Source organism: Chelonoidis abingdonii, chromosome 24 (assembly GCF_003597395.2).
Source record: "Chelonoidis abingdonii isolate Lonesome George chromosome 24, CheloAbing_2.0, whole genome shotgun sequence".
Lineage (NCBI taxonomy): Eukaryota > Metazoa > Chordata > Testudines > Testudinidae > Chelonoidis > Chelonoidis abingdonii.
The window spans coordinates 20,926,720-20,948,305 of record NC_133792.1 but is presented as its reverse complement, the minus strand read 5'-3'; the positions used below and the strand labels follow the sequence as shown (position 1 = coordinate 20,948,305).

Sequence of the window (21,586 nt, the reverse complement as noted above, 5' to 3'; positions counted from 1 at the left end):
GCCCACCTGGACTGGCCCTGTAATTCCCACAAGAATAGCTTTAACCTAAACAAGCTCCCCATTTGCTATGGGCTTGGAAAGCATGCTCGCCTTCCAGCAAGGTGCCCAGATACCACAGTGATGGGGGGAAAACCCTACTGAGATCGCACTGTGGTGGTGGAGCTGAGCACAGGCCCTTAACAGGCAGGGTTCTGTTCCTCTGGTTACAGAGAAGGCCAGGAGTCCCCGGAGCAGTGGCAAAGGATGTACGGGCGCTGCTCAGGCAACGAAGTGTACCACATCCGCATGGGGGACAGCAAGTTCTTCATGGAATACGAAGGGAAAAGCTTCACCTACGCTGCCTTCCACGCACACAAAAAGTGAGAGCCAGTCCGGTTCGGTACCTCGAAGTCCTGGCATGGGGCTCCCTTGGGGCTTTTGGTACCAGTCTCACATGTCATGGTCATTTAACTCTAAATAGTGGGGCAGTGGGGACTGGATTAATCCAATTACCTCCAATACCGGTTTGGAAAGATGCAAAGAGAGAGGACAGTTTGCATTTGCTTCCGTTTTCCGTGCACTGGGTCAGTGACGTTGGTGTGACACGTTTGCGGAGGCCCATGCAGTAGCTTTGCAAAAGAAACCAAGAGTCTTTTCTAGGGAGTGGCCTTGAATGTCCACATTGTACTTCTGCCTTAGGTATGGCGTCTGCTTGATCGGCATCAGGAGGGAAGAGAACAAGAGCATCCTGCTGAACCCTGGGCCGCGGCACATCATGACGGCGTCTGACACCTGCTTCTACATTAACATCACCAAGGAGGAGAACTCTGCCTTCATATTCAAGCAGGAGGAGAAGCAAAAGAAGAAAGGGTTTTCAGGGAGAGGGATCTATGACGGCCCATCCAGGCTGCCTGTTCACAGCATAATTGCAAGTATGGGTGAGTCCTTCTAGCCCTCCCAATGGAAGAGAGGAAAGCGGCGCAGCCTGTGTGAATGAGCAGAGCGATAATATCTCCCACACACCTCACTCTATTCTTCATGGTGTCTGGTTTTTTTAAAACTCCTGTTGAGTCTACTGTGGGTAATTCCTTTGTGGTAGAAAACCAGGCCCCCTGTTCAAAGGAATTTTGTGAGTGGTAGATGTTTGGTAATGAGCACATGGCCTCATGGTGCTACTGGGATGTGAAACACCTTCACAGCTAAGCATGAGTGCTTTGCCATCCTTTTTCTGCTGAACACAAATGACCCAGCATCTCTGGGTTGGATGGAACCAGAAACTTCACCCAAGACCCAAATGCAAACCTGAATTTGAACTGTTGTGAAAGCTGGGAAAATTCAGTCTACTTTCAGTGGTCTCAGGGAGTTCTGTGTAGTGATTAGAGTACAGAATAGGGAGTCAGGATTCCTGACCTGTACTCCTGCCTCTGCCAGTGATGTGCTGTGTGACCTCGGCCAAGTCACTTAACCTCTCTTATGTAGCTACACTGTTTGCTGGAGAAGACCATTTTTTACCTCCAGTACTGCTCTTCCATTGAGAGCAACAGAGGAGGCTGCAGGATCAACAGGGCTCCAGTTGTGCTTGTGCATTTGTATCACCCTGTTGTCTAATCCTGCTCAGAGCCATATGTACACTGTTGCTTCCGCTATTGCTACACAGGTGGGAGCTGTACTGGTGGAGAATTGTCGCTATGGAGTTCGCAAACATCAATGCAGTTTCACCATCTATATACTGGGATAACACCACCTACTTCTTAGAGAGCTTGGGGCTTAGCTTATTTTGCAAAAAGCTTAAGTGCTAAGAGTGCATGCTATTAAGTATTTTCTGGTTGTGCTAATTGCTAATAATTTCTAAGTAATCATAACAATATGACAGATCCAGGATATTGTACTACTTCAAAAGACAGTAGAAACAAATGCTGCCTTGAGTTACACATTCACTGATTTCACTGGGAGCTCTGAGTGCAACTGGGCTTAGGATTGAGTTGATCCTCTTACAGATCCAGGCTGCCAAGGAAACAGCAAGCTCTGTACAGTTCTGTTCCCTACGGTGATTAATGAACACTCTCCCTTTCTAAGTTACCAACGTCCCTTCACTGCAGAAAAGCTGCTTTCCATGCTCTTCTGTATGACACTTCCCTTCCCACCCTTGCTGTCTATTGTTCAGTAGCTGAAGAGTCACAGGGGAAATTAACTTTCTGCCATTTCCCCTCTTCAGGGAATCCAGCACCTCCCTTTTTGGTCTCTGGAGAAATGAAGCGAATTTCTCTTTGGCAAATTTGTTTGAATCTGCACTGAAGGATCTCTCGTACTCTGCAGCGGTGCAGATGGCAAATAAATAAGCCAGTAGCACTTGGCTCATTGGCTTATAACAAGGAAAACAGAGGCAGGGAGAAAAAAACAGTTAAAAATATTGCCTGCAATGGAATCCCACATGGCCCTTCGCACAGCAGATGTCTGTGTATTCACCCTTTTGAAATAGCTCAGACCACATGCTTGTCGAGCGAAAGGGAGCTCTTTTCTCTCATCCTTTTGCACATGTTATTCCTGGTCTTCAGCTTCTGTCTCCAGACGAAGTGAATCCCTGAAGTGACTTCATGAGCATTCATGTTCCTACTTTTGGCAAAAGCAAGCAGCATCATGTCTTGGGGAGAGGAAGCGCCATAACTGCACCTGCGTCATCTCCCTGCCAGTGCAGGATCATACGTGCTCTTGCGGGGAAAAGCAGCTGGTGCCCAACAAAGAGAGAAGTGAAATCATTAAGGGAAGCTGGTCTTGCCATGGAGAGTGTAGAGAAAGGCCACTGGGCCAGAGCACTAGAATACAGCTTTCCTGTTCTTTCCCCTAGTGTACGACTGTTTGTTTTTAAATTGCTCTTAGCAGCGAAATGCCATAAGCAGGTTAATAAAGTGGTTTATGTTTCTGTCATGCAGCTGGCCCCTGCTCTCGCCCAGGCTCACAGCTATTTCATACCCCAGCTGAGTGCTGGGAAAAGCTGCACGGCTTGGGTAGAGGTTTTGATGCATGCGGCTCTCTGCCTTCCACACACTGTAGAGACAGAAATCTGGGAGACTGCTCCGTGTTTAACCTTCCTAGCTCCGGAGAAGGGGCACAGGGAATACTTAGGGCCATGTTGTCCCCTCTGCAGCAGCTCCCCGTGCTCTACAAAGATCCCTCAGTGAGTGCATGATGGGAATTAGGAAGGGTGGATCCAGGGACCAGCTTCTCTAGAAGGCATTGTGGCCAGCTGCCCCAGGACACATCCATTGGGAGTTAATGCTGTGACCAGCAGACTCTGCTACTGTACTGCCACAAGAGACTCCTCCAATGGCAGCTGGCTCCTGCTGGCTCATTGCCAGGGGACCGGGGGCCCATGCACTAGCAAGGAGAGGTAGCCATTCCAGGTGAGAGCTGTCCATTACTTCTACCTCTACCCCCTGTCTCATGAGTCCCCAGGATCTGCCAGGCTGGAAGGCCATGCTCCCTCCTCTACAGGCCTTGTGTGCAGGAGCACTGGCTTCCCAGAGCTGTCCCTTTCAGGAGGGTTCGACCAAACCCAGGGTAATGTCTGTGCCTGGCCTGCCTTGCTTATGAAGTGCTTGAACATGCCCGGGACAGACTGGAGTTGCTGCAGCATGGGATATTTATGAGGCGGGTGTTAGTTTGCCTTGGATGTATTTTTACTGGGACTGGGTCATTGCTCTTCACAGTACATAGGATTTGCAGTGGGACAAAGGGATTGCACTGTGGTACTGTGTGAATTGGTCACCGAGATCTCCGCAGCAGCAGACTGCAGAAAGGAATGCCTGCTCTCGCTTCTCAGTTTGGGCGTGCACCTGGCCTGCATTTTGGCTACTCCCTCCGCTTGACCTGCGAGGTGCTCTCCTGGTCTGCCATTATTGCAGAGGGGATAGACAGCAGCTTTTCAGCAGTTCCCTGTAGCCCTCTGGTTTTAGGCTGTCCCTCCATATTTCACTGCCTAATTCCAGGGCTTATAGTAACGAAGTTCCACTCATTTGCTGCGGAAAGCAGTGGAGCTCTGTCACTGATGGCTTTTTAACCTCATGGCATGAGCAGGCTCAGCTGTATTTGCTATGATTCATCCTCCTCCCTGGTCTCTGTGAGCTATAACCTTGCCAGCAAAATTCATCACTAAGTATTATATTGAATTATTCCCAACGAAAAAAGCTTGGCTGGATCAACCTCTCCTAGATGTAACAAAATGATGGCAAGAGAAAGTATTTTTGTTCTGGGTTTGCACAGCCCTGAGCACAATGGGATCCTGCCCCGTGACTGGGGCTCTCAGGTGATGCATAAAAAGAGTAAGAAGGGTAGGGTGCCCAAGGCTTTACCCACATAGCTCTCTGCACACAGCTGACCCGAACATTCCCTCCTTGGATTCTATTCCTGACCCAGCCACTGTCTGCTGTGTCCATGAACAGACCGGGTTTCCTCATCTGACTTGCTACCACACAATAGTTTGGTTAATACACTAGAATGATGCAGAATCTACATAGCACACATTAAACAGATTAAACGCTGGCTCACTGACAGGTCTCAAAATGTAATTGTTTTCAGTGGGGTCCCACAGGAATTGGTTCTAGGTCCTACTCTATTTAACTTTTTTTCTTCTACTGACCTGGAAGAAAACATAAAATCATCACTGTTAAAGTTTGCAGATGATGCAAAAATTGGGGGAGTGTTCGATAACGGAGAGGACAGGCACTAGATACAGGGTGATCTGATCCCTTGGTAAACTGGGCACAAAGGAACAATCTGTGGTTTAATACAGCCACATGTAAATATAGACACCTAGGAACAAAGAATATAGACCATACTTACACAGTGGGGGACTCTATCCTGGGATAAAGACCTGGGGGTTATGATGGATAATCAGCTGAACATGAGCTCCCAGTGTGATGCTGATGCCAAAATAGCTGGAGTACTCCTTGAATGCATAAACAGGGGATGATTGAGTAGGAGTAGAGAGGTTTTTCACCTGTATTTGGCACTGATGCACCCACTACTGGATTTCTGGTGTCCACAGTTCAAGAAGTTTGTTGATAAATTGGCGAGGGTTCAGAGAAGAGGCACAAGCATCACTAAAGGATTGGAAAACGTGCCTTGTAGTGATAAGACTCAGGGAGCTCAAGTATTTCGTTTAACAAAGAGAAGGTTCAGACATGACTTGCTCACAGTCTATCAGTATCTACACAGGGAACAAATATTTGCTAATGGGCTCTTCAGTCTAACAGGCAAAGGTATAAAAGATCCAATGGAAGCTGAAGCTAGACAAGTTCAGACTGGAAAGCAGGCAGTGGGAGTCATTAACAGTGAGAGTAATTAACCACTTTTTTTTTTTAACAACTTTTTAACAACTTACCAAGGGTCCTGGTGGATTCTCCATCGCTGGCAATTTTAAAATCAAGATGGAATGTTTTTCTAAAAGATCTGCTCTAGGGGAAGTGCTCAGGACTGTGCAATAGAGCTCAGACTAAGATGATCACTGTGGGCCTCTCGGGTCTTGGAACCTCTGACTGTAAAACAGGGATAACGCTCTTTCTCCCTCTCTAGCTTCTCGGATGGAAAATACTCCCTGCAAATGCTACTGCCCAGCATGTCAATTAGCATTAAAGGTACTTGCTCCCAAAAATACCCCATGCCTTGCACGGAAGAATAGGCTCTGTTGTCTGCATTTTAAATCCTGTTTATCTTGCATAACTTGGCAAATGGCACAGGTCACTCTGAAGTGCATGATGCACTTTCTCCAAAATACCATGAAACATAATTTCCAGCTTCTCTCTGGGCAGCCTGAAATGGGAGGTTTGTCAGGAGAAGCCCAGGCACAACAGGAGACTGTATTTCAGACAAATCATTTATCCATTTACACTCAAGAGCTTACATTTGCAAAGATTCTCCCAGCAGCAAGACACAAAGCTCCTCACTGAACAGCACTGGCTGATGTTCTTGTTACTTGGCTTGTTCTCAGTGGGAGCTTTTTCAAAAGTCAGATGAGAGATAGATAGAAATTATATTCCACAAGTAGGTCACTCAGCATTCAGCTGGTTGGCTGGCAACAAGGGGGAGTGAGCCGAACTGCGCTTTGTTCACTGTGGCATTCACCGCTTTTGTAGCTATTTTAAAATATTTGTGTTTGATGAAGACTCATGAAAAGCCGATGGTCACAATTTCCAAAAGTGACTGCTGAGTTTGAGTTCCCAACTCAATACACCTTAAAAGCACCTGATTTTCAGAAAGTGCTGAGCACCCCATCCCCCTGAAAATCAGGACCCTGTAAGGGGTCTCAAGATGGGCACCCAATTAATGGAGGAACCCAGAATCATTTCTGAACACCTTGGCCCAAGTAGGTAGGAGAAAAGTGGTGGGATTTTTTTCAAGGAAGTGAGGAAGAAAAGTGCCCAAGTCCCATCGAAAGTCAATGGGTGCCTAATACTCTTATGTGGGCTGAAAATCCCATGCAGATTCTCCATTTTGAATATTTAATGAGATGGCAATATTCAAGAGGAACGTTCTGGCCTTGCTTTGTCCTGACTTTGCATGTTTGGGCACCACACGTTGAGCCACATTTATTTTACAACATGGATGGAGCCGACAGGGGGTTTAATGGGCAGGGAAAAGGAGCAAGCACTGAGCTGGAGGTGCATGTTCTTTGAGAGACAGCAAGAGGCTATGAATCAGTGAGGTTAACAGCTCCCCGCTGCTATGAATTACAGCTTGGGAGAGAGAAAGATTTGTGGAGGTAAAGCTGAAAGACTTTAAAAAAAATGGTCCTTGAGTTCTCTGGACAAACGCTGCTATAAAGAGCCATCAGCAGTGTGGGTGGAGAGCAAGGGACGAGCCAGGGATGGTGTTGTTAATAATACCGCTCCGAAAATCTTTAGGCCCTTCCATCGGCAGATTGCACCGTGTTTTCTGAATGTGAACTAATCGTCTGAACTCACAACAACCCATGATCATGGTAAGAGGCATGTGTTGATAGCAGTGCTTTAGCCACCATGTGGGCTGCAAGGTAACATAAACGGCCTATCCTATAGAAGGTTTCCAGGATACCTAGATCAGTGTAGTTGTGCCACTGTATACATTGTAGAGTAGGTCTAGATCTCCTTTCCAGCTACTGACTACAGCAAACCCACCCAAACTAATATGTAGATACACAACTAGGATTTTACTGGTCATCTGGAAAGATACAAAGTGGTTCCACTTAAGCATAAAAGGATATGAGACATATTAGTCTGGCATGGGTATTTTGCCAGTGACTTCTCATTGTATTTTCTAAATTCCCAAGTGTCTGACATTTTCATTTGACTATGACTAATCCATGGGTGTAAACCAAAAATCCCTTTTCTAGTCATTCTTAATATTCTCCTTCGATCCGTGCTCCGGTTTCTATTGTGGCCAAAACTGTACCCACATTTTAACAAGAACTTGGACATAGTTTAGTGAACTTGGAATGTGGAACTTATTTATGAATGCAAGAAAATGAGCAGTTTTAAACATTTTTTCTTTTAATCTCAAATGTTTGAGGATTCTTTGGTGAGGAATGTCGGTGGCAAGGGCGTAATTCATAAGTGTGTAAGGGATTTAGGAGACTTGAAGTTCAGTAGGACTTGCGCTCCTAAATCCCTCAGTGTTTCTGATAAGCTCTCCCATGAAAAACAGTATGGGAACCCAAAGCCTTGTAGTTGTACGGCTAAGACTTTTCAGAAAAAGAAAAGCGCAGTTTATTCGTTACAGTTAAGGCTACGTTTTAGTCACGGGTATTTTTAGTAAAAGTCATGGACAGGTCATGGACAGTAAACAAAAATTCACAGCTCGTGACCTGTCCATGACTTTTACTATATACCCCTAACTAAAACTTGGGTGGGGGGCCATGGGTGCTCTGGGGGGTGTGGAATCTGTGACTTCCATGACCGCCGTGACGGACTCGCAGGCTTAGTTATAGCCCATAATGCCAGTGGCTGCTTGCTTCTTCGTGGGGTCACTGCTTTCAGCATCCAAAAAGAGCATAAGATCTGCTGATGAGCTGCTTGGAAACCAAGCCAGGTAAGGCGGGGAGCAGCTGCCATGCGGGGATATTTTCACATCATATGTTATGATGTGATTTTTCTGAACCAAGCTTTTAGGACTCCAGAATGTTCATAAGCAGCAAAATGCTTGCTCTAGCAACTGTGCAAGCAAGCAGAATGTTCCCATTTTTAAACTATGGGAGCCAGTGGCTGCCCTCAGATGTTCCAGTCAAATATGGGTTATTTTGAGTTCAAGTATAGTAAGACAATGTATTGTGCTATCCGGGGAATTCAGTGAGTTGGAAAAATAGCAATTAGAATCACAAATAAGAACGGGTCGAATTGAGGGAAGAAGTTACCCCTCCTAAACCCTCCCAAAAATCCAGCTCTGTCCCTGTGATGTGCCAAAATGAGACTTCCCTCACATGAGAGCTCTATAGTCTGATCATCCCTTGCCTGTCATGTGAGCTCTGCCAAGCAATGAAATTGTTCATTAGTGTGTTTACATGTTTATTATTTGGCTTCAGAGTCACTGTCCCCTTGGAACTGAATAGGGTAAGCTCAGGTATAAATGTTCTCCGCATTTTCAGAATGGGTTAGTTCAAGTTTTGTCAGATATTTTTCCCCAAGATTTTTATAAATCAGACCAATTTTATAAATTCCCAGTGAAGGATGGAAATCTTGCCTGTCAAGGGCTTTGGATGGCATTGTGAATATGTCAGACAGCTTGAGAGGTGCAAATAGTTCCCAGCCGTACAGTGAAGGGGGCACCTGATATATCGATCATTACCCTGATGAACACAGATTCAGTTTTGCTCTATCGCAAACCTCTGTCATTACAAGGGTTCAATCCTGCAAGGTTCTGAGCACTCTGGCCTAGATCCAAAACACATAGGTACATGCTTAACTTTATAAGTGTAAGCAGTGCTATTGACACAGCAGAGCAGTGAAAGTTCCCCTCCTTGTGTCTGGGATATATGTATTTGTCTACCCTTTATATCAAGGTTCCATTTATAAGTTATTAATAGCTGTCTTAATAAAGAGGTAATCAATTTTTAGAGAGTCTAATGGGTCAACAGGTTGCTTAGAACCATCTGCAATAAGTTATACTGATATGCTTAGAACCATCAATAATATGTCCTGCTGATGTCTGTAGCATGTTTATACCATCTATTCATCATTTATGCACTGATTTTGTAGACTGTTTATAAATAGAACCTTAATACAAAGTGTAACTGGATGTTCCTCCTGTCCTTTCTTCCCTGCAGTGCCATTGGATAAGACATTGGACAGAATCATTGTTCAGCCATTTATTTATTGCTATTTATCGTGTCCTTCTTCCCTCTTCCTTTCCAGGTACAGTAGCAATGGACCTGCAGAACACAGAATGTCGCCCTGTTAACAGCAGCAAGCTGACCCTGCCATCAGAAAATGGATCAGGTAACAGACGGCCCAGCATTGCTCCGGTCCTAGAGCTAGCAGACAGCTCCTCCCTCCTGCCCTGTGATCTGCTCAGCGACCAGTCAGAAGATGAGATGACTCAGTCAGATGACGAAGGACTTACTGTTGTAGAGTGAGTTACCATTTGAGAACATCATCTCCTAATGTTAGTGTCACTGGATCAGAATAAGCAATCAGCGCTGTGTGGTTTGGGATTTTCAAAAGACTTTAAGGGGCTTATATGTCCAATTACCATCGTCTTTCAACTAACTCCATTATTATTATTCCTTCATTATTTATATTGAGATAGTGAGTAAAGAGTCCTGATCATTAAGCAGGATAGTGGTGGTTGTCGAAACACATGCCAAAAATGGCACCTGCCTCAATATTTTCCAATCCAAGTACCCTAGGTTCCTTTGACAGCCCCAGCTGTGATGTTTAAAGTTGGTGAGCTTGCTACAGTTATTATTTACTTATTTATATTGGGATAACCTCTATTATTATTATTTATTTGAATTATTGTACCTACCTAAGCAAACTGCACTTCTGAGCTGTGCTTTGAGTAGATACAGTGAGACATCTCTCAACAATTTGCAATAAATACACATTCTTTGTGGTTTTTGTAAATCCGTCTGGGTTTAACATATCCCTGTCTCTAAATCTAATAACAGTTGCCATTTATCTTGTCTCTTCCATCTTCAAAGCACTGGGCAGACACGTATTCATCTAAATCTCAATTTAATTGAATTAAAGATTCTCTCTAAAAAAAAAAGTTTGAGAGATGCAGAAATTGCTGGAAATTGAACATAGTTGTAAGCCTATGTTAGAGCAACAGTAAATGCTGCAGGTTGTTCAAAAGAAGAGAGAGGTTTAGAAAGATAGGAATGACCAGACTGGCTCAGATCAGTGCCCTGCTTCTGACAGTGGTCTGCACCAGTTGTTTCAGAGAAAGGTGCAAGAAACCTTGCAGAAGGCAGTTATTCAAAAAGAAATATCTGTGGTGCATAAACTATGTTTGAGCTATAAAAGCACCAAGTTGCAATTTTTGAGCATGTGTCTTTAAAAGCTAAGATCCTGTGCTGGCGGGTGCTACTCTGTATGATGCCATCGGGTAATTCGATCAACCCCAGGGTGGCAAGGAAAAGGAATGAGAAATCATGCCTAGACAGGCCCTAGCTAAGATACAGTCATGCAGTCCTGCCTGTCTGGGTTGGAGTTATGGAACAATAAAACCAGATATAAGGGAATTTGCGATCTGAGCTGTGCTCTGTGCGGTTTTTCATTTTCATCACGGGACACCTCAGTTAAACGTACAGCAATAAAATGATCTCTTGTGGCAGCTGCTTGAATAATAGAAATTAGGGATGGAGAAGACCTAAGAGTTAGGCTGTCTCCGCACAATGTATTGCTGAATGTTTTCTCTGGTTTAGTTCAGGTGACCTGGGCAGTGGTTTTTCTCTCATAGACTCATAGACTTTAAGGTCAGAAGGGACCATTATGATCATCTAGTCTGACCTCCTGCACAATGCAGACCATAGAATCTCACTGACCTACTCCTGTATCAAACCTTTGTCTGAGCCATTAAAGTCCTCAGATCGTGGTTTAAAGACTTCAGGGTTCAGAGAACCTTCCATTCCAAAGTCTAATGTCTTGGCTACACTGAGGATTTGCCACCATCCCAGCCTGAGTTAAGCTCCACCATTATAAAGTGCAGCTTTCCTGGTTTATACTAGGAGTTTGTACTAGTGCAATGACATCAGTGGCTGAAGGCAGGAATCCAGGGTAAATCCCTTTGGAAGACAAAGCCCAATGGGTTTCAACATTAGGGAATTTTTCCTGCTATCCAGACTAAATTTTCCTTTGGTCAATTTTTCTCATTACTCCTACTTATATACTTCAACTATTAATTTACCCCTGTATGAAACACACAAAGAAAGCATTAGTCTGCCCTGAGCTGGACAAAGGGAGAGAAGTGGTCCTGCTCAACTTGGAATCAGGGACTTTTACAGAATCTGTTGCCGGCAGATGCTGTAAAAAAGCATCTGTCTTTTGTTTACTACTGATAAGCTACAGGCATGAGAGTTCAACAGTTAATTGATGTTTTGTATGTACAGCCCCTGGTGCCATGAGGCTTTGATCCTGATTGAGGCCACTGGGCACTACCATCATATGAATGTTAAATAATACTTTTGATAGCACATTGCTACGGCCTTTATCTTGGTCCTGTTAAAAGCAGTGGGATTTTTGAATTCCAAGAGAGCAAGGCCAGTATTGAAGTGCAATGCAGGAATCACCAGTGAGAACCAAAAAAAGTCCTCAGATCTGTGCTGTCTATTAAGATAGCCAGCAGGCCTCATGTTGGTATTTCACATTTTCCAGTGGAGTGGAAGAACAAACCCAATGAAATTATTTTACCCTTCACAAATTATGCCATTTGCATAAATTAGCCTCCCGTTTAATAGTTTTTATTCTGCTTCTGCTATATTGCTGTGGAAACTGTGATTGAATGTTATCAGCAATGACATGCTGAGCCGAGCAGAAATTATGTCGATTAATATGTTTATAAAATGGTGCTAGAGCAACACCATGTGGTCAGTTCAGCATGTACAAAACATTAACTTGTCAGACACTGACGGTGAAGCAGTTTTGCCTTATTCACAATTCCTTGCTTGCAGTTCTGGAGAATCATCCCTTGATCTCTGAGTAAGTCACGCTGAGCTAGAAGCACTTCGTGGACTAAGGAGAATTTTTCCACCAGCTCCCTTTCCTCTGCTACCTCAGGGGCAGCGAAGGGATTCTAGTCTGCATTCCCCATCATTAGGGAAATATAAAATGTTGATTCCAGCTGTAAAAATATTCATTTAAAGAAGCAGTTGGCATTGCATTCATTTGTGACGTGGCTTTAATAAATCATGTGTGTGTGTGTTTTGGTTCTTACAAGATAAACAATTTCTGCAGATGCATGGGTCCATGCTCACACAAATTTATTTGGTTTATAATTTAACGTACACTTTTAATGACTTTGTAAGCTAAAAGCTTTCTATTCCTTCAGTAATATCAGAAACACAAATTACAGTATGTCTAGTATGTTTAAAAAAAAACCCGCCTACAAATGTGCTGTGAGATTGTGAATCTGAATCAGGCTTGGAACGCTATACCATTCTGTGATGTTTAGATTTAAGATGTAGGTTCAGGCCCATTGCTGTTAAAAGTTGCTAGATGCCTTTATCTTCCACCATCTTCTTAGTTCTCTCGCTTTCCATGAGAACAAAGTCTTGACAAGATATTCCCTGAGCCTGGGCATGGCAAAAGTATTTTCAAAGAAACTTATCTTGAAAAATTCCCAGGCTGTTTTGGAAGAATTTATAAAACATCCTTAGTGTGATCTGCATAAACCCATGAGGTTCCAGTGTTTCTAAACAGTCTGTGTATGGACAAATGTGTTTGCCAGGGCAAATAAGTGTTCCTTGTGTGTGAAAAATATACACGTGCCCTGATGCATGTTGTCTCCTCTGCAGATATGTGAAAGGCTACCCCCCGAATTCACCCTATATTGGGAGTTCTCCCACATTGTGCCACCTTCTACCTGTAAAAGCCCCTTTCTGTTGCTTGAGGTTGGACAAGGTAAGAGGCTGCTGTGACAGCATTTAAAGGTTCCAGTGATGTTATTTGCACTTGCATTTGTGGCAGGGGCTTGAAGCATGTTGCTAAGGTAGGGCAGCATTATTCCCTCGAGTGGTGAGAACACAAGCCTGGGACTTCAGAGACCAGGGGTCAATTCCCAGCTCTGCCACAGATTTTGTATGTGATCTTGGGTAAGTCACTAAATCTGTGTCTCAACTCCCCATCTGTAAAATGGGGATATTAGTATTTTCCCTAGTCTCAGGGGTGGAATGAGGATAAATACATTAAAGATTGTGAGGAGATCAATACAGCTATGGGGGGGGCCATATATGCACCTTAGCTAGACAGAGGTGCAGTTACACTGAATCAGTGATAGGGATGAGAATAGACCCTACATCTGCACATAACCCTGTGCTGGTTGGAGTTGTATGAAGCACACAGCATGTCTCTTCGGTGGCTGCAGGGGGAATAGATGTAATACTTACTTGGGAAAATGAAAATGTGAAAACACCTGCTTTTTGGCAGCAGCTTAAACGTGCCAGGCCAGTCCTGTGCAGACCCCACCATGCAGCAGAATGATTCATGCAGGAGATGTGATTTGACACTTTGCCTGTCGGCTGGTGGTTGCTTTGTAAAGCGTGTTTGCTTTTCTCGCACTGTTATCTGAGAGAGGGCTGGAAACATTTTATTGAAAAGATGCAGGAGTCTCTCTAGTTTTCTGGGATAAAATTTTCCTTTTAAGCAATAATTACAGGACTTTGTACAACCAGGTGGTTGTTTTCTGTGTATTGCACCTTGAAGTTCCCAGGAGATTGGTGTCTCAGTGGCAGGTGCCATTTTGCGAGGCAGGATGAGGCAGCATGTTACAGAGCAGACATTGTGCTCACTCACAGTGAGACTTTACTTTTGTTCTTCCTTTGCTTGTCTTTCCTTAATATAAGCTAATTCATTCTGAAGAGGGGCCAGACTAGGACAATGCAGCTGCTTTACATTGCCTGCCAGTGAAATTTAGTCTGAAAGACTGATTGACTGAGCCTGGCAGAGTGACCCCCATTTAAGCCTGATCTTCCAGCAGCATGGAGCCAATTTACTCGCTAGGACACTGTCATGCATCAATCCTGCAGCTGCAGTTTGTCCAATTTGGTCTTTTGCAGCCAGCATAAGTTAGAGCAGCAGGTTAAGGGGAGTGCAAAAGTAAGGTTAGAGACAGCTGTGGGACACATCCTCAGCTGGTGTCAATCGATGGTTCCCACCAGCTGAGGATCCAGCCCGGCGCAGGGGAACCATATTAGTTCTAACTTAAACTCAGAATTCCTCTCAGTGACATGTTACAGGCTTGTCGATCTTCGGGTGTTGATCCGTAAGGGAAACATCTGAACTTCAGGGCATGCCTGGCAGGGTTCCCCAAAACCAGCTTTGATTTCACTGTTGAGAACTGGTCATGTGAAAAGGCACCTTCGTGTTTCTGATCTAAGTCACTGGTTCAGACACATCCCAGTTCATCAGTCACTGAAAGTTGTTATTCTCTGACAACCTGGGGTCTATGAAACAAGTCATTAGTCTTGTCCCTCAGGGGTAGGAGTCCTTAGCACTAAACCCACCATAACTGTCCTCCTTTATAGAATTCTCAACTGTGGGACCTGGAGACTGAACTCCTTTTGGGAGGGTATCCCTGTGAGTCAGGTTCAAGGCACACGTGGGGCAGTTTGGGAGAGCTGGCGTTGGGCCAGGCCTGGTTAGTAGAGAGCTAACCTCTCCAGGACTGGTTAGTCTGGTCTCTTCCAGCAGCACAAAATTCACTTTCAAAACTGAAAAAATAGTGAAAGCGAGCCAGGACCTGGAGCCATCAAAGCCCTCAGGCCCAGACACGGAAGGTTGAAATTTGGGTACATTCCAAATCCTCTCTAGATCAACTGTCTGTAGGGTCATTCTCTCACTCTGGGTGCTCACGAGCTTCTGCACAGTTCACATCTCAGAGCCGAGCTGGCTCAGTGCTTTTGCCATGCCTGAATGTTAGACAATTCCCCTTTCCTGGGGGAAAACACACAGTGTCAGGACAGATGGGCAGCTCTACAGACTGATCACTGAGCCATGGTGCTTTTCTGTCTTTGCACAGGGCTGCAAGCACAACAGTTATGAAGATGCCAAGGCCTATGGGTTTAAGAACAAGTTGATTATAGTTTCAGCAGAGACTGCTGGGAATGGCCTGTATAATTTCATCGTCCCTCTCCGTGCATACTATAGGTCCCGGAAAGAGTTAAACCCAATTGTATTGCTACTGGACAACAAGCAAGTACTCTTCCAAAGTTGTTTTTCATTGCATCAGATCTTTCCTTGCATTCAATGGGTATTTCATACTGTGTATATATGGGAGGAGTTAAATGGGTAATTTTAGCATTTTTAATATAATTCCTAAAATCTAGTGTATCTGATGGCCTGATTCTCCTGTCACCTCTGTTCTTCACCATTGACTTATGTGCATTCACTCCTGATTTATACTAGTAAGCAAGAGGAAAAGAAAATGCCCCTATGAACCTTCTTGCTGTTTGCCTCTCTTCTTCCAGGCCTGAGAACCACTTCTTGGAAGCCATCTGTTGTTTCCCCATGGTTTACTACATGGAAGGCACGATCGATAAGTAGGTGTCTTGTTTACAGCTATTGGTATTTACAATGTGTTGCAAATCAAGGGAGAAAATAGCCCTGAGTCTGCAGAGGAAAATTGAATAAGCAAAGTGATGCTATGTTGCCAGTACCAGGCATACAGTATCACTGGCAATAAGGACCAGTGTTTACCATATGGACTAAAAGAATAATTGGCTTCACATGCAGCCTCGTAAAGCCTAATCAATGGTGCGTGGCTGATCCCCACGTTATAGGCATGGACAGCAGCAGTGAAGCTTGGATTCAGAGCTGGACTTCCCCAGGGCTTCAGGGGAATTTGGAGATGGTCTTCTCCATCTCTACTTCCAAGAGCCCCACTTTTCTATCTGTACGTCTGAGTAGTTACATGGACTCCCATCACTGCAGTATAGGAGCACAACCATCTAGAATTAAGTTAGGCTTTTTCTTACCTAGCAGACATATCATACATTTGATTTCCTGGGTTCTCTAACTGGCACAGCTACAGTTGGGAGAGGGTCACATTTTAAGACCCTGCCACTATACCATAATTTGGCTTCATCTCAAGCTTTTCCCCCTCCTAGGATTTGTAAGTCTGCACTGGACATGGTTATGGTTATTTCAAAAGAATTTTGCATGCACAGGATTGCCTGGGCATTTGTTCTGTGCAAATACATGGGCATGTTTGCAAACTGTCATTCAGCATCTTATTTTCCAATGGATTAACCCCCCCACAACCTTTTGTCTTGGGGGATTGTTCCAGCCTAGATAGTTTGCTGCAGTGTGGGATCATTTATGCTGACAACTTGGTGGTTGTGGATAAGGAAAGCACAATGAGTGCAGAGGAGGATTACATGGCAGACGCAAAAACAATTGTCAACGTCCAGACCATGTTCCGGTAAGAAGCAGCTATGGGTTCTGCTCTGTTGTTTGCACCTGCCTCTCTTCTTATAGTATTTTATTTGTCTTAATGGAAACAAAAGACTCCAACTGGCCCCAGGCAGAGGGTGCGAGCTGTCCGATGAGAGGTGCCTATATTAGCTGGCCCTTTCTGCAATGAGTTGAACTGTCCTTGATGTGCATGGGGACTCTGCACACCGAGGGTTTGCAGGCTCAGGCACCTAGAGCAGATGTTAGGTCTGGGCTCCCAGAGTGGGCTCCTGTGTTTGACACGGCCTGCAGCTGGCCCTTGCGCGCAGACGTGCTAGTTAATAAGGAGAATCCCTGCACTCTGTCCGCAACTTTACTCATTGCCAGCCATGCTGTCGGGTGCACCTAGCATCACTCCAGTTAATATTCAGAATTAAAAGGGGGTCAGTGAGGTGGTATTGGGGATGGCTTTGCTTGTACAGCTTTTGGTGCTCTAACCCCAGCCTGTGTCAGATCTTGGGTGGGGCACAAGGCCGTTTCCACTCTTTATTTGGCCACATTTCAAAGCTGAAAGTTTCCTCCTCTCCACCTCCCTTGGGCAGCGGGAGCATCAGACATTGACAAGTCTGCTTTCCATTGCAGGCTGTTTCCAAGCCTTAGCATCATCACTGAGCTGACCCACCCGTCCAATATGAGGTTCATGCAGTTCAGAGCAAAGGACAGTTATTCCTTGGCCCTCTCCAAACTTGAAAAGGTAAGGAAGCCCCTTCGCCACAGGGAAGGTCTGTGTTTGCTAACAGGAAGCCTGGCGAGTTCCCTGCATGCCTGTGTTTGAAGGAAGGGTTCTGTAATGAGTAATTAATTTACAGTTCTTCATAGTCCTGCGCTCTCCTGCTGTGCACTTCAGGCACCACAGTTAATGAACATCCACCCTGGATAATCGGAGACACGCAAATATGCAGGCAATTGACCTTGTGGGTCTCTGCGTTTCCTTAGTGCGACTAGCATCGGCACTCTTCAAAGCTGGCCCTGCTGTCAGTTACTCGGTACAATGCTCCCGCTGCGGTGGCGGGTTAAACAGTTCTGCGAGAATAGACTTCTGCATCAAATTACAGTCAGTGTTTATATTACATGTTGCTTAGGCATTTTTGTGGGGTAGAAATAACAGCTGTTGGGAAGGGGAAACATTCAAGGAATAACTGAACCAGACCGTGTGAGTGTCTGAGATGCTGCATTGACAGTAACAAATGAAAGCAGTAATAGTTTGTCACGGTCTTTGGCTGAGTGTGTGCCAGTCAGAACCAGGACAGTTTACATCTCTGATGCTACTCTTGAGGGGAAGGTAAAAGATTTTCACACACACACACACACACACACACACACACACACACACACACACACACACACACACACGTGTTGTACTGCATTCATGGTGTTGGGTATTAAGGGTGGTTGAACCAATTCAGAGCGAATCAAAACCAGCATAAACTCAATGCTGAACTATATTCCCCTCTCCCCCCCTCTCTCTCTGTTTTTGCCTAACTTCCTGGTTGTGACTGGTCTCTGAGGGCAATCTCTGAATTGAAAGGGTCTCGGGGCTGTGCAGAAAGATCTGTCATAGATAAGCTGTCCTGCTGGACCTTGCAGTCACTGTGGCCAATAGAGCATCCATCCAGTTACATTTTCCCCTCATGGTTCTGACCCATTTATTGGACACAGGTAGGTGCAGGCCGGCACTGTTAGTTTTTGTAGCCCTGGCTGATGCGGCGGCCCCGGGCCTGCTTGAACTTCCGCCCCTTGGAGCTCACGTAGGGCTTGTTGTGACGGTGGGGGTGCTGGGGGTCTTGCCAAAGTGCCGGTACACCTCATGTCCCTTCCTGGGCCTTGAGAGCAGCACGGTGCCCTGGGCCTGGGGGGCTGCCATGGCCAGCTGGTCAAAGGTCAGGATCTGACCCCCTGCCTTCAGGATGTGACTGCAGGCCAGCCAGTTACTGTTGGGCAGATTCTCCATCAGAGAAGAGACCTAACTCTCTGCAAATGAACACCGCTGTTATAAATAAGGGCAGGGATCAGACAGGGTAGGACACGTGGGCAGGGGCTCCATGTGCATCCTGAACTTCAAGAGAAACAGAAACACCCAAAGTTCTGCAATGGACCAAGACACCAAAGGAAGCCAATGGGTTCTCCATTGCAGGAGAACCAGCTGAATCAACCAGACTGCAGTGGTGATGTAAGTGCGAGGCTGGCTTTACTGGAAGAGGTCACCATCATGGTAGGATGCAGCTACGTCAGCAATGAATGTGCTGTCACCAGGCTGCTGTGAAACCATGTTGAGAAGAAGGATTGTCTTATAGCTAAGATGCTGGAGACCAGAGTTTGATTCCCAGCTCTGCTATGGCCTCCCCATGTGACCTTAGGCAAGTCCCTTAGTTTCTCTGTGCCTCAGTTTCCCATGGGGACAATAGCTCTGTTTTGTCTGTTAGACTATAAGCTCTCTGGGGCAGACACTCTGTGTCTGTGCAGCCTCTAGGCTGGTGGGGATCTAGCAATATCATAGCCATACAAATCATAAGTATCAGGAACTTCCATTGACTTTTAAAATAACAAATGGCTACAATGACATTTCTATTAATTTCATGGCAGGTAGACCCTGGGCGTGAGGGACTCTCCAGTCTCTCAGGAAAGCTGTTAAATGCAATAATGTTTTGATCCCCAGAGTTCCCTGTGATGAAATGAGAAGCTTCATTCTCCCCTATCCACAGCCTTGCCTGACCATTATTGCACTCTGCGTACAAGGCTCCCTCTTTGACCACTTGAGGACAGCTAAGATTCGATGGCAGCTTTTATTAACTCTGAGCTGCACTCAAAGCCTGTTGCCAGGGGATCCAGGAATAGTCTTAAGATCTGAGGTTTGGTGTTAATAATTATCTGAATGGCCCAAGTGTTAAGAGAGAAATTTGTCACCCAGTGCTAGAATTTGCCACCCAGAGAGTAAAAGGTAATTATTAAATTAATACAGTTTCAAGATAGCCATGTCTGCAAATGCCAGATTAGGCCGTTGTCTGTCTGTACTGTGATATCCAACAGGGGGTGTATGATGGATGTGGTGTTAGGCAGTTAGAAAATACGGCTGCTGTTGCCTTCGAAGGGAAATTTGATCTGAGATACTGAATACATCAGGCTAGAAAGGCAGATATGATGACTGCATTTGTACATACTGCAATCCTATATTGCTTAAGCGAAAATTCTTTCTCCCAGCCCTCCCCTGCACCCACAAGTTTCACTGATCATGGGAGAGGAGAATGTGTATAGTACATAGAACTCACCCCTGTGTGTTCCATGCTGGGGGATGATCAAAGCAGGAACTGACCTGTGAAGCTGTGCTCAGAGACCTGCTAGCTATTACACCCTATAGGGCCCCCAGGGTGCAGCCCCCAAGGGTAGTTGTGGTGCTAAACTTCAGCAGCCTCTGGAGAGTGGGATTCAATGTCAGATCATGGAATCCAGATGTTGCTTGTTGCTAGCCGTGAGCTTGGGTTGGTGGATGGGCTCCAAGATGTTAGCAGCCTTCAATACCTGAAAGGTGGTTCCAAAGAGGATGGAGCTCGGTTGTTCTCAGTGGTGGCAGATGACAGAACAAGGAACAATGGTCTCAAGTTGCAGTGGGAGATGTCTAGGTTGGATATTAGGAAAAACTATTTCACTAGGAGAGTAGTGAACCACTGGAATGGGTTACCTAGGGAGGTGGTGGAATCTCCATCCTTAGAGCTTTTTAAGGCCTGGCTTGACAAAGCCCTGACTGGGATGATTTAGTTGGGGTTGGTCCTGCTTTGAGCAGGGGATTGGACTAGATGACCTCCTGAGGTCTCTTCCAACCCTAATCTTCTATGGTTCTGTGAGTCTCACTTCACCACCTCTGCTGCTGCTTGTGCCTTGCTGATTCAGGGAATGCGAGAGCCAGTTGAAGGAGGCCAATTATTTTTGTGGGGATTTTTTTAATTTGTTTTTTTCCCCAAAATTTCCTGCAAGGGGAAAAAAATCAGTTTTTCAATAAAAAATACAAATAGACCCCTTCCCCCCCTTTCCAGAACTTATGGTTTTTAAAAACCAGTGTTGGGTTAAAAAAAAAAAAGGCTTTTGAAAACTGCAAGTCTAAACTTTTTACCAAAAACTTTTACCAAAACTTTGCCAATTTTCAGTTTTTGTTTTTTAGTGGGGAAAAATGGGGAAATCCTACCAAGAAGAAAATGTTTCTCACCATAAGTTTAGGGCAATCTGTACTATCTGAAAAGCCTCCCAGCCAGGACTCTGCCCCCTGTCCCAAGTTCAGTTATTTAAGAGTTGTTGTCATGAGCACAGATAAAGGAGGAGAGTGAGGTTAAGTGTTTTTCTTCCCTCTTTATAATTCAGTTTCTTGTGCTGGAAACATCCTTGCAGAATCATGGTGACAAACAGTCTCTTGTGGATGTGAGGTTTGAACTGTCCTTGTGACGAAATGCAAAATTCTTGTTCACACTTTCCCCAGAGAATGGCTGCTTAAGCAAGTGATAGTCCATTAGCAGGTCTGGCTCCAGGCCCCAGCGCGCCATGCCGCGGGGGGCGCTCTGCCTGTTGCTGGCAGGTCCACCGGAGCCGTGGGACTGGCTGGCCGTCTGCAGAAACGCCTGCAGCAGGTCCACCGGAGCCACGAGACTAGCTGACTGTCCGCAGAAACGCCTGTGGGAGGTCCACCGGAGCTGCAGGACCGGCAAGCGGCACAGCGCCCCCCGCGGCATGCTGCCAGAGCGGCCCTGTCCATTAGCACCTGCTTGGGGGAGCCAGTGTGTCTTTGTCTCTGAAAACTGGTTTGGGCTTCCTTTTCTATCTTGGAATATGTTACAGCAATATTGTATAGTAAAATCTTGTAACTTTACATGCAATGTTGATGCACACATTTTACCAGAACAACAATGTTTAGCAGATTAAGAGTTTTTAAATGTTACCTCACCAGACATACTTTGTACAAAATGTATCATAGTCTTGTAAAAGTG

General features: G+C 45.3%; 1 protein-coding gene across 7 annotated transcripts in view; it reads left to right on the top strand.

Annotated features, from left to right (window-relative positions):
* Positions 1-21,586, top strand: part of KCNT1 (potassium sodium-activated channel subfamily T member 1) — a 192,998-nt gene that overhangs the window by 154,327 nt on the left and 17,085 nt on the right. For all 7 annotated transcript variants that reach the window (XM_032767561.2, XM_032767569.2, XM_075060458.1 and 4 more), the window contains 8 exons: positions 210-359; positions 679-917; positions 9,360-9,576; positions 12,962-13,067; positions 15,184-15,356; positions 15,632-15,703; positions 16,450-16,584; positions 17,199-17,310. In XM_032767561.2, the coding sequence (XP_032623452.1) occupies positions 210-359; positions 679-917; positions 9,360-9,576; positions 12,962-13,067; positions 15,184-15,356; positions 15,632-15,703; positions 16,450-16,584; positions 17,199-17,310 (1,204 nt within the window). The remainder of the gene's footprint in view (positions 1-209; positions 360-678; positions 918-9,359; positions 9,577-12,961; positions 13,068-15,183; positions 15,357-15,631; positions 15,704-16,449; positions 16,585-17,198; positions 17,311-21,586) is intronic.